The 13,803-nt window shown below is 43.5% G+C and overlaps 1 protein-coding gene across 1 annotated transcript; it reads right to left on the reverse strand.

Moving 5' to 3' along the window:
- Positions 1–9,571: 9,571 nt before the first annotated feature.
- LOC137370162 (transcriptional regulator Myc-like) lies at positions 9,572–13,211 on the reverse strand. The gene is made up of 3 exons (XM_068032429.1): positions 12,735–13,211; positions 11,481–12,230; positions 9,572–10,770 (listed from the first exon to the last, which is right to left on the reverse strand). The coding sequence occupies exons 2-3, from the start codon at positions 12,214–12,216 to the stop codon at positions 10,172–10,174; spliced, it is 1,335 nt and encodes a 444-aa protein (XP_067888530.1). The 5' UTR covers positions 12,217–12,230; positions 12,735–13,211; the 3' UTR covers positions 9,572–10,171.
- Between the last annotated feature and the right edge of the window lie 592 nt (positions 13,212–13,803).

Consider the following 13,803-nt stretch of genomic DNA (forward strand, 5'->3'; position numbering starts at 1 on the left):
CCTTTTCAACTCGGGGCTGCGCAGCAACCCTGAATGATTTCCTTGCCAATCTAGCCTAGTGGCACTGAAGTCAGTTGTAGCATCTGAGGTTATCCAATAATCTATTCTTCATAATTAGAGGAATGCAAAGAAATCCCAATAAAAAGCATCTCCCCTCTGTCAGTGAACATTAATAGTTGGAGCAGATGGATTAAAATGCATTAAACACAGAAAATTATAGTTTACAACTAAAATGATGGCTTTTTAAGATTTGTTTTTTTAAAAGTCTCAATTGGAGGGAGTCTTATATTATTCCTGAAGATGGGCTGAAATGGTCTTCTCTGTTGTAAAGAAATTCAATTTTGGAGCAACCAAAAACTTCACCTAAATAGTCTTTCCTTTGTTTGGCGTTCAAATCCACAACAGCAAAGTCCTTCACAACAGTCAAGAGCCCTTTACTGGCTAATCAGAGCTGCTGTTACCTTGATATGTTTATCTTGTTCCACAAACTTGTGTGCCTCTCTCCACTGTTTACAACACAAGGTAAAGCCAGAACCTGTGTAGTGACACAGACCGAATGTCACTATTATTCATAAGCACAGCACATAATTGAGGGGTGAAATTGCTCGCACAAAATCAAAGTTTGCGGAGTTTCGCTTACATTAGAACGTGGACCACGTGCTGCAGCTTAGTTCATATGTAAATATAGTCTTACCTTTATTGGTCTGGTGGCAATGAAGGGCAATTATTTTCTGGTTTTGTGAACTGATACTGAGTCTACTGGCTCCATGTCTAGCCCAATAAATAGGAGGGGCTGGTTTAGTGCGCCCGGCATCAGCAACATCAAAGCTGCCGAAGTGAATTACTCAGATTAAAACAGAACAATAATGGAACCATTGTGCCACATGCTGGCTGGGGGTTTAGTACAATTCGGCCGGAGGGGGGATCTGGAAGCAATACCATACACCCAACTGGGATGGAAGGGAGTGGGCAGTGGAGATGGCCAGTTCTGTGCTGCTCTCTTCAAACCAGATTTTTATTTGCAAGGCAAAAAGCACCATAATATTAAATATTGCATCTGAATATTAAAGAAGCTTTACACTTTAACTGAACATTTCTGGGAATAAATGTACTAACTTTGTGACGTTGCTGCTAAACTGACTTCCCCCAACTCATGGGTAAACGCATTACCTGGAGTAGAATTGAGCTCGACTTTGTTGGGTCAGCTGATCTTAAACAAATCAATGAACAGGGGAAGCATTATTGTTGTTCTCATTCTCCCTGTGCTAGTGAGGGCAAAGAACAGTCAGGTTTCCTACCCAGTCATCCAGCGATCTCCTGCCAGAAGCAATGCACATGTGGAAGACAAATGAGGATAAAATTTAGCTCACCTGCAATGTCCCATAAGCTTATTTAGCACAACAGTATACACCAAAGCTCACACATGAAAAATGGCCAGCAGCAAGGTAGTAGAGGCTATTTCACTGCAGAAATTATCAGACTTGGGGTAGATCTCTGTCATACTCAACATCCACTCACAAGCACCTCCCAGTATCAGTGATCACAGTAGGAAATCAGTTTTGTTTTTCCCCCTCTTTCGCTTAGGAATATCCCAGCATCTGTGTCACACAGGATCAGGTAACTGAGCAGCCAAGGGATCAAATCCTGGGACCTTCCTGGACTGGGTGGCCTTTTGTTAAGCAAGGGTATCAATCGTTACAGAACCAAGGCAGCCAAGACGGCACAGTGGTTAGCACCGCAGCGACCCAGGTTCAGTTCTGGGTACTGCCTGTGTGGAGTTTGCAAGTTCTCCTTGTGACCGGATGGGTTTTCGCCGGGTGCTCCGGTTTCCTCCCACAGCCAAAGACTCGCAGGTTGATAGGTAAATTGGCCGTTGTAAATTGCCCCTCATGTAGATAGGGGAATTGAGGGGATGTGGTAGGAATATGGGATTAGTATAAATGGGTGGTTGATGGTCGGCACAGACTTGGTGGGCCGAAGGGCCTGTTTCGGTGCTGTATCTCTAAATAAATAAATAAAAATAAAAAAAAGACACAGTTCAGGCATGATCTAATGGGATAACAGAACGAGCTCGAGGGGCTGAACTCCTGTTCCTATCCAACAGCGGTTGTGTGAAATAATATGTGAAATAATATGTGCAAAACATCCTTGAAAGCCCAGTGGGTAGAGCACAAATGACAAAATGTAGCAATCAGCCACAAAAACTAGTAAGTCCCATCTGTAGATGGGAAGCCCATCTATACTGAATTTTCTGAGCTCGCCCAAAACAGTAATTGTGCCACTGCAGCTGGATTCAGCACCGCTGTGAGGGGGTGCTAGAAAACAAACAAATCAGCCACTCCTCACTACCTACTGACCTCACTAGAAAATGGCAAGTCTGTAGATATTGGGTGAAAATAGGATCACTCAACGGTGATGTCCTTCACATTCAAACAGCCTAGCGACACTACCAGTCCAGGCTCGCATTTGAAGGATAAGATTACAAAGGGCTGTCGGTGTATCCCACCAAGAATTGGTGCACTGGAAAGAGGCTGCGGTCGTGTCATGTATTAAGTATTCAGAGGTGGGACACGGTTCCTCCTAATTAATTTTCTTTTGATTGTGGTTTACAATGAAGAGTACAGGATCTAGCTTCCTCACAATTAATCTTCAATCTTCAACCATGTACTTGAAATGTATTTCTATGGTAACACTCAATCAACTTAAAAAGGCTTGGAGTCATGGCCTTGAGTATAGGTGTGTCAGTAACCCATGACCCCACCACATGGTGGGGCGGTGGGTGAGGAAATGGGAAAGAGAGAAGAGTTCAGCAATGAAGAATATGCAGTGACTGTATCCCGGAGTTGGCACAAATCCAATTTAGCAGGGACATGATTACTCTGCATTTTTTTTTTCCAAAATAAAACTTTATTTAATAAATAAAAGTCACATCAGTACCAGAATCACCCAGGAATTTTTGCCATGAATAAAACCTCACAGGGTTGTTCCTCTGACAGACTCCACAACACATTACATAAAATTCTACGCAGCTGGGCCAACAGCTGGCTCAGAGCTTTAGTTTTAATGCATCTGTTTGTGCGTGATTTGTGAGTGAGTTTGCAAATGCAGAGGTAAATACTGGGTTGGGAGGCCTAGCTGTTTGTAACCTGTTCATGGAGAGAATACTGACAGAATTGATTCAGTACAAGACAAAGCATACCATTGTGTCCTTGTACAAGACCAGGGTTAGGCCTCAGTTCCAACACTGAGTCCAGTTTGAATCTCCTCATATTGAAGCTTTAGAAAGGGTGCAGGAGGAGCACAAAATTCATTCCCAGTTTGAAGCATCTTAGTAACTAAGACAAGCTCAAAGAACTGGGACTCTACACTTTAGAGAAGTGTCGATTTAGGGGTGATTTAATCAAGGTTTGTGTGACAAGAGGAATAGGTTGTGTTTGCGTAGACAGTTTGTTTCAACTAAACATGTCAGAGAGGATGGGGGAAACAAAAGAGCATATATATTGTTAGGTTCTGATCACTGTGTATGGGGCAGGTTGGATGGATCAATGCATCTTTTCCCTGTCCACCATTGTTTGTCTTAATGATTTTGGGGTTTGGGGTACTCGTTTCAGTTAAAAGACAGCGCACATTGAAGCCCACTTTTGCACATTGTCTAGGCGAGCACTATGCTGCGCTGATGGAGGTGTTGAGACATAAAACAGAAACCCCTTCTGTCTGCTCTGGTGGATATTAAAAATCCAGTGATGCTGTCAGGAAAAGCAGAGAGCTGTCCCAGCTGATTACTCCCTCAACCTAAACCCAGATTCATCTCATCATTTGTGAGATTTCTTCACAAACCAGTTTCTGTGCCTTTCTCAAAGTAAATCATTTTATGTGAAGTGTTTTGCAATGTGAAACGCAATTATGGTGCAACACTTTCGATATGAAACACTTCTGCCTACATAATAAATAAAACCAAAGTTATTATTTGTGGCTGCCCCAGGGAGCAGATCCAAAGTGTATATTTGATCTGCAAGGATACCCTATCTAAAGAGTATTGGGTGGTGACAGCAAAGGAGTAATATTTGTGTTATTAATATTCTATTGGCAGAAACTGAAGTTAACAATCCTCCTTTTAAGTGGTCAATCTTCATCCCCTCTGGGTTCAGAGGTGAACTTAACCTGAGCCCCACCAAAGGGGAAGGAGCCTGGCTCAACCTCTGACCTCCCCCCAAGTTAGCTGGTCTCAAGTGGGCAGTGATAAGCATGTTTGCCGCAGCACCCTTGGCAGAGGGAAGGGAAATTTCAGGCAGGGCTCTGCTCCCAAATATCAGAGAGCAATTCCTGCCAACAGGTTCACAAGCACTGTGATCAGATTCCAGTGGAACCTGGCTTAATTGTGATGTCCTCAAATAGATAGGCTGCTGTCAAACATGGTCAAGGGATATGCGGGAATTATGGTCAATTGATTGCAGTGCTGTAGGGTGACCTGGGCCTGTACAGTAAGTCAGCCAGCACGTTCAATTTTCAGCCCTTCCCTCTTTTTTTTTTTATTTTGAACTTTATATTTTCAAATCAGTTGCAGCTCAGTTGGTACATTCTTGTCTCGGAGTTAGAAGGTTGGGGGTTCAAGTCAAACTACAGGACTTGAATGCAACAATCTAGGCTGGCACTCCAGTGCAGTACTGAGAGTGCTGCAGAGTCAGGGGTGCCGTCTTTCGAATGGGATATTAAATTGAGGCCCCGTCGGCCCTCTCAAGTGGACATACAATATTCCATGGCACTATTTCAAAGATGATCGGGGAGTTATCCCTAGTGTCCTGGCCAATATCTGTCCCTAAATCAACAATCACAAAAAGAGGTTATCTGCCCATTATTGCATTACAGTTTGTGGGAGTTTGCTATGTGCAAATTGGCTTCTGCCTTCCCTACATTACAAGAATGACTATACTTCAAAAGTACTTAATTGGCTGCAAATTACTTTGGTACATCTGGTGGCCATGAAAAGCACTATATAAATGCAAGTCCTTCTTTCAAATTACTCCACATATACCACACTGATAGAATTCTAATACTGCAATTGGAACCTCATTGTCTGGATCTCAACTAAGCACAACACAGCAAAGAGCTGTGCAAGTGGGGCTGTCGCAGTAATAATGCTCCTGTCAAATCCAGCAAAGTTATACAATCTCCAAATTATTAAGCAAAGTCTGACTAGTGAAAACAATGGGCGGCACAGTGGCGCAGTGCTGAGCACCGCAGCCTCACAGCTCCAGCGACCCGGGTTCAATTCTGGGTACTGCCTGTGTGGAGTTTGCAAGTTCTCCCTGTGTTTGCATGGGTTTTCTCCAGGTGCTCCGGTTTCCTCCCACAGCCAAAAGACTTGCAGGTTGGTAGGTAAATTGGCCATTATAAATTGCCACTAGTATAGGTAGGTGGTAGGGAAATATAGGGACAGGTGGGGATGTGGTAGGAATATGGAATTAGTGTAGGATTAGTATAAATGGGCGGTTGATGGTCGGCACAGACTCGGTGGGCCGAAGGGCCTGTTTCAGTGCTGTATCTCTAAATTAAAATTAAATTAAATTAATGACTCTCATTAGGACTAGAAAACTGACCCAATGACACATTACTCAAATTAGCTGCAACTTTTGTGTCTACAGCCCAATTTGTTAAATTCAGTATTTAATCATGAACACAGAAAAGCATAATTAAAACTCTGCAAGTGGAGTATTAACAAACATTTAGTTCTGCACACGGGATTCGGAGAACAGCCAATTTAGCAGAATAAAAAACCTGCACTCAATTCAGATACAATTCTAACTCCCAGCCTGGACTCTCAACTTCACAACCCTCTACTTTGAATGCTTCGTACCACAGGTGGTAAAGTGTGATGATGATACTTAAAAGGTTTCTAGTTTGCAACTAATTTTTAAACTTTTTCAAATGTTCCAAAACTCAAACAGCAATAACAATTTGCATTTATAACGAGCTTTTAAAGTAGCAAAGCATTCCAAAGCCCTTAACAGGAGCGTTCTCAAACAAGATTTGATACCGAGCCCCATAAGGAGATATTATGACAGGTGACCAAAAACGTGGTGCATTTTAAAAGGACAAGATAGGAAAAGGCGGAATCACAGACCTGGGAGCCCAGACAGCTGAAGGCACGGCCACCAATAGTGGGCATAGGAAATGCACAAGAGGCCAGGATTAGGGGAGCTCAGAGGTTGCAGAGATGAGTACCATTAACACCGTACCAAATGTCATTGTCTTTATAAAAACATAAAACCAACCAACAACCAGAAACACTCATTTTACAGATATACATTGCGTAACAACTTATGTAACACCAATTATATTGACATGAACTGAACTCCTGAGATCATCTTTCCTGGGCATTTACCCCGATGTAAAAGGACAATAACCTGGATTCCACGTTTTCAAACAGATAAACGCTATAGGTGTACGTGCACCTGCACCTTTTTTCTAAAAGAAAACACATACTGTACAGCGATGTCTATTTCACAAATCTGCAACACTGCTAATGTCGCTTTCTTTAGGAAAGGCAACAGATTTGAATGCCCTCATTCTTTCCTTTGATCTGTTTCAACTGCCCAGCTCATCATTGCAATCTGCGACAGTGGGAGGTTTCCTTTGACTGCGCTGTGAATCTAAAGGCAGGGGACTGGATAACGGTTAGGTCATGCAGGAAATACGAATTCATAATCACCGCCTTCTGGATAGGTCATCTCCTGTGCTTTTCTCTCTGGCTGGGAGGAGAGAAAAATAAACTCCAAGCCCATCAATTACACGCTACTTAGCACAAAAACATTTTGCTTTCAACAAGTCAACTTGATGCTTAAGACCCTCCAATATAATCTCGTCTTCAAATGGCTACAGCACTTTAAAATCAAATTTCGATGGGTGAACTCATATTTAGCCTGCTACCTAAATACTTCCCAAGCAATGCACAAGTTGGAAACTTTCACAATTCAATAGAAACATTTGGGCGGGGAGAAAGAAGGGGTAATTTTTTTTTCTATTCTGCATTGGGATCAAAAGAGAAAAGGTTAAAACATATTAAATACACCCTGTCTTTGAAAGTTTTTCTAAAAAGCCCAAGAAAACGCAGATAAGAACTTGGAATTGCAAGTCTGTAGAGTCCTGGGAGATGGGAATTACAGCTTGAAATATACTTTTTTAAGAGTTAACATTCAAGAGCCCGTGATAAAACCCATCAAGTTCAATCTTAGCCACCACCGAAAGACCAGAGTTATAACAACGCTTTAAACATAGCCCATATTCACCTTCATCTGAATTTGAAGCAGATCTAGATTCTGGACGACTGGCACCTTCTCGTGTCCCGAGCAAACTCCTCTAAATCACTGCAAATTCTTGTCCCGTTCGCATTTAAAGAATGAAACAAAAGAACCACCAGCCACGCGATTCTCACCCAAAGCAGCAAGTTAAAACAATAATACAATAACGATTCACAACAACTCACTGCAGGTCATTTAGGAGGTCCACTTTTCCGGCGCATCCCTGCAGATGTAGTGCATGGCATGTTGCAATTATATATATACATATAAAAAGCAACATGCATATAGATGGTTGCGAATAATAACAATTCCCTCCCTTCCAAACCCCCTCCACTGTGGCAATGGAAGGGAGGACAGAGAAATGGTTTGCAGCTGCCGACAGGGTTTCTGCTTGCCACAGCGTTATTTCCATTGCACAGTATGTGATTATCCATGAGTTGCAGGTTGCTACTGCTGCTGCTCCTCCATCATTATTCCATGTGCTCGCACGCCAGCAGCTCGCGACGTCAATGGAACGTCGCCCGGCGCCGCGAGCGCCTGACGTCACGGGACCCGGCGGGGAAACACCCATCCGCGCGCCGGAGTCCCCCCGCCACATAATGCTCTGAACTGGAGCTGTCATTAATGCCCATTATTTTATTATAAATTTTGTGTATGCTGGGAGGAAGGGAGCGCAACTTCCATGCAGTGCAGCAGGGAAGCACTTTCTGCCCCCGCCCCCCAAAAAACCCTATCATTTATAATTTCCCCATAACATACAACTGATTAAAGATGGATATTTTCAGATATCACTGCAGTAATTTTTAATGTTTCTCCCACATGCACAGCCCAACTTGCAGATATAGATATGTTTCTTCCCCCCGGCAGCAAATGGCTAAATAGCCTGGTATAACTGATTGATTGTTTATCAATCTTGGACAACTCTGGCAAATGCATGCCTGAAAAAAACTTGCTCCCCATACCCATGTATTGAATCTTAGCGGTCTTGGTTCCTGCATTCTAATTGCCAACAAATTAAATATTCCAAATAAATACAATTATGTTGAAATAAACACAACCATAGTGCTAAAAGCTTTCTCTTTCAGGTTTTCAAACAAATGCATGTTGGTGTACCCTAAATCGACAAGAAATGAACAGCACTAAGCAGATTGAGAACTAATATTTGTATGCAAATTTAGTAACTGAGGAAGAACCAATGCAAATGACTAGGACTAGTATATGAACATAATGAATATGATTATCATTATTTAATTACTGAATTTCCTTCAGAAGCTCCTTAATTTGTGGGACTTAAAAGCGAGAGGTCATGCAGATGCAAAGCTATGGTCCGGATTCCCTCGAGTCTGTACACATTTCGAAAACTTAAATGGACATATAATAAATCATAGACAAAGAACCTTCTCATTAGTGACAAATGAGACCAGGATGATTTATATATGCAGGCTTTTATTAATAGCTGGTGTTAACAACCAACTACTGTAACTTTTAAGGACTGTCAGTTATGAGGGTGTGAGGATGTGACCACGCCCATTATCTGCCATAGTCCATAAAAAGGACAACTACCCAAAGAGTGTGGATTTCTAATTTACAGCATTTCCTTTGGGTAAAGTTAAATGTTCATAACTGTACAGGATTCTCTGGGCAGAGGTGCTCAATTACCATCAAAAATATTAGAACAATTCTGCTTCCTTTCGCTCTGGAGGCTTGCTGAGATTTCTGGTAAACATTGACTGCAGCTACAATTATTGGATGGCGAGCCTTCCACCTAACCGCACAAACCTAATCACTTTTCACTTGTCTCTGAGAACATTTGTCAACCACACCTAGCTTATTTTCCTATCTGTGGCCTTAGTATGAACGAGCTCTTTACTCATGGAACACTACTAATATGTAGGTTTGACGAAAGATGAACGAGTTAATTTCATAAACAATGACTGGGGTAACCTATCAAAGAAAATCATTTCACTAGGTTAGTACATTGGTACTGTTGAAGGGAGCATTTTGTGCCTTTTTATCAGTTCCTCTGTTTCCAAGTGGATAAAGGGTTGTGGATAAATATATTTTTCATTGTAGGGCACACACCACCTCTCCACTACAAGGTTCTCCCAAGTAAATTCTGGTGAGAATGACTGTTGGCCTGCCTACTCTCTCTGCATGAATCTGTTTTCTTTCATTCAACTCACAAACAGGTCATTAAATGCAAGGTGGGAATAGTACATCACAGTATATTGAACAAAATTGACCCATAAAAATAAAAGATCGCAGCCAAGGAGTAGATTAAAGGATATTTTTTTATGGCACAAGTCACATGCTAACAGAGAAACGGTGCAAAAAAACCCAATTTCCAGCTTGTCACAACTGGTTAGCACGTGATCTTACATAGAAACAGTAAATAGGTTTTCTAATGTAATTTAGTAACTGTACAAATTTCTTTACAAAAATTTAATTGATAAAACAAAGTTTTAATTTCAAACAATTTAGACCTGTAATTGGTCAAACACGAGATTTTGTCTTTTTTTTAAGAAAAATAAATGCATTAAATACAAATATATCTGTAAATTAAAAGTTAAACATTTGGCAAAACTAATTAATACATGGCAATATCCACCCCACCAGAGAAAAAGTGTGGATGTCCTGTTTTCCCATTTGCTAGAGTCTTTACTTATAATGAGGCAGTATCACGTATTTCTGACCAAAATCAAAGTGTCACCACAAAGAAGAGGCTGGCCATGGTTGTGTAGTTTCAGTCTAGGATGCAAATATTGCATTAGCATGCAAGAACAAGATCAGCATTTTACTTTCTTATGGTCTGGAAATGTCTTAAGAGAAATGCCCTCTGGCAGTCCGTAAAACCAAACAAAAACGAAACGGTCTTAATATTTCTGTCTGCTACAGTTCCTCAGCTGTTCAAGCCTGTGTTTCAGCTGTTCCCGCTTTCTCCTCAATTGTTCTTTCTCTGACATCAGTCTCTGTTCATCTGACTGGATTGACAATATGTGCTCTGTTGCCTTTTTGAGTATGAGCACTTTGGCTGCTTTGTCATTCTTTGCCACCTCCGGGATCTGATCCCTTAAAGCGAAAAAGCTCAGTTTCAGCTCGTTCCTCCTCTGGCGCTCCAGGACGTTGTGCGTCCTCCTCTTGTCGTTTTCTTCCGAGTCCGACGTCCTCGGGCTTGGGCATTTCCCTTTGCTATTGGTGCTGATCTGCTTGAGGATGCGACTGTTTTCCACCTTGAGGCGTTTGGTGGGAGGCTGTGGGGAAGGCGCGGCGTAATTGTGCTGATGAATGGGGACATGGCACCGCTTGAGAACCAGGGGGCTGTGCTGAGGTCTGGCAATCCCAGCTGTGTTTGTATTTAATTCAGCTTTCCTGGCAGAAGGCTGTCTCTTCTCGACAGTTACAACGTCAATTTCTTCCTCGTCTTCCTCCTCATAATCATCCTCATCTTCCTCATCGTCCTCCTGTTCATCTTCTACAAGAGAAAAATAAAAGAGAAGTTAGAGACAACTCATGGGCTGTGTTCTGACTACATGCAAGTTGACGGTACTAAGCATTCTTCCCAATGGGGCCCCAGTCAGCTGATATTTGCATTACAGCTACAGCACTAATTCAACCCAAGCCCTGCTCAGTACAGGATATTGCGCAATGACGCCTTACATATCCGCACCTACTCTCTCACTGCCTCCTCCACCCCCCCTCCCAAGACAGTTCCTACCCCAGCGCCTAAAGGAGTTGATCGAAACACGTCCCGTTGGAGAAAAAAAAAGCTTCTTTCATAAAGGCTGACGCCCTCTTTAAAACTCATCAGCCCGGAATGCCCAGCCCCCTTAATACACTTTCACCCAGTTTGTCCCAGAACGACCTGACTTGACAAGGCAAAAAAAAACTGCGCAATTATTTTTGTATTTGCATCTGACCGACGCAATGTCTTAAAAATGTTAAATGCAACACACACAAAAAACCCCCAAGTGTGCAAAAGAAATGAGACCAGGGGAAACCATTCCCTTGTCTGCATTGCTCCCAAGTTAAAGCTGTTGCAATAAAATTCTGGAATGCAACCCGAAGAGTCGAATGCAAAAAAAAAAATTCCTCCCAGCCCAAAAGTGCGAAACATTCAAACACATTTGCAGCGCCCGTCGGAATTGAAGTGGCTATTGTTTAAAAAGGCACATTTTTCCTTACCGGAGTCACTCGGCGTATCTGTGGCGGGAGGGCTGCTGGCTCCGGGAGGGAGCGGCAGGGATACCTTGTGCTCGGTGAACGGGTACGGGAAAACCACGGACGGGTCGATGCACTCGGTGGCCGATGTGTTGAGATCGTGCAGGTAGGTGGAAGCGGCGCTCAGTCCCATGCCCAGGTGGATCGGCGCGGCGGCAGACGGGGAAGGTGCGGAGGGTAAGGCGTTGCAGGCGGCGGAGGGGGAGGAATTGCAACAGGAGGAAGACGGGGAAGAAGAGGAGGAAGGGCTGGAGGAGGGGCAGAGGGCGCCCGGCTCCTTCCTGGACGCTTGCAGCGACGCCAGCCGCTCGCTCACCACCTTCTCCAGCTTGGCAGCCGCCGAGAAGCCGCTCCACATGCAGTCCTGGATGATGATGGACTTGAGTACTGACTCGGAGTCCGAGTCGCAGATGAAGCTCTGGTTGACCAGGTCATCCCCCAGGAACTCGGTGACTATCTCCAGCTGGTCGGCGTTGGAAGGGAAGAGGCTGGGCGGCAGGCTGAAGCTGGGTCTGCGGCTGGGAGACAGGGGAGGGGTGGGCAGCAGCTCAAATTTCTTCCAGATGTCCTCGCTCGGAGCCGGCAGCTGCTGCTGGTAGAAATTCTCCTCCTCGTCGTAAAAAACCGGCTGGAAGGAATCATAGTCGTAGTCGTAGTTGTAGTTTTTACCCAAGAAAGTGGGAGAAGCAGTCAGGGGCATCTTTAAGTCTGGGTCTGAATCAGAAAGGGAGAGAGGGGGGGGAAATTAATTTCAAGAATTCCCAACGCTTGGGCGGTGTGAAAATTAATAAATGCAACTCCAAAATGTTGCATTCGTTTTAAATTCGCCAACACACACAAGCCCCTTTATAATCTTCAGCCCAATGCCGGTGTTTAAATATCAGGCGTAAACGCAGCTCTTTAAAAAAAAAACTACATTGCTCCTGCAAAGTCTGAATAACTTACAATGCTTAATGGAACAAGGGGGGGGGGAAGAAAACCACCCCCACGCATGGCTACATGAATCAGTCTTTTTTTTAAAAAGCAGCTCTTTTTATAAGTCTGTGCATTATCTAAAATATCTTTCAGGAATTATATAAAAACTGTTAAGACCGGTTACATAAAGCAGCAACAGCAACGCCGGCCGGCTCCCAGCAGCAGAAATGCCCGGCTTGAGGGGCTGGGCGCTTTGTTCAGCTCATTCCCCTATATATTGGAAGCGACAACAGCAGCACTTACCGGAGAAATGTAGCAGCGACTGGGATACGGGCTCCAGGAACGAGCGAAGCCCGACACAACTCAAGCAACGCAGCAGCAATTTGTAAAGTGCTCCTCTCCCAAAAAAACAAACCCCTTCCCCTTTTTTTTTTCTCCCCCCTCCCTCTTCTGGGTTTGAGACTGCTAGTGTTGCAATCTGTAGGAGGCAAGACACAATGATGGACTGTGAGTGAGTTTGCTGGCTTGTCTGTACTGCTCGCCTTTCCTCTGTCTCTCCTGTAATATCTGAGGCTCAACCCTCACTGCCCTGCTTACACTAAAGTGCTTTAACCTACAGTGCGTGGAACCCGGTTTAATGCTTTGATACAGTCCCGCCCCTATACAACCCCCACCGCGCGAAACACCTACTTTTGGCGCCAAAAAAATACACACACATACACACACCCCTCCCTTGTAACAATTTCTTTTCCAGCATACATTTCACAACATGTAACAAAACAGCAACTCCCTCCCTCTCCCCAAACACAGACCCCCAGCCCTTCACAGTAACTCCCCCTACCCCAGTCACCCCTTTATTCAGGGAGGGGGAGCAGAGCAGCAGAAGGAATTGTCAGTCTGGATATAAACGTTATTTATAGAGGAAGGACGATTTTGTCTGTAAGATTACAGTTCTTGAGTAAGAGGGCGGTGCCGTAGTTTAAAAAAAAATAATTAACTTATTCAGTGCCAAACTGCAAAGGGAAGCAGATTAATTCGATCAATATTGAGCATGTTTTTATTGCTTCTTATTTCACTGTTGCGTTCTTGGCTATTTTCTTGACCATTTTTTCCTGCCATAGTTTTTTTTCTCTCTCAAAGGTAATGATTTACTCCGTCTCAAATAAATATTTAGAGGGGTGGACTAAATTATTCACTCAGCAGAGAATCACGTTAAGCAGTTCATTAATGCCTTTACTATCTGTTGTCCTTTGTCTTTTCCTTTTGTGTTTAATTTTTTAAGTCTCCCCCCCCCCCCCCCCCCACCCACCCACCCAAACAAACAACAGAGGCCAAACATGCTAGCCAGTGTTTGCTCTAACCCTGTCAGTGT

The sequence above is a fragment of the Heterodontus francisci genome, chromosome 5 (genome assembly GCF_036365525.1).
Source record: "Heterodontus francisci isolate sHetFra1 chromosome 5, sHetFra1.hap1, whole genome shotgun sequence".
Lineage (NCBI taxonomy): Eukaryota > Metazoa > Chordata > Chondrichthyes > Heterodontiformes > Heterodontidae > Heterodontus > Heterodontus francisci.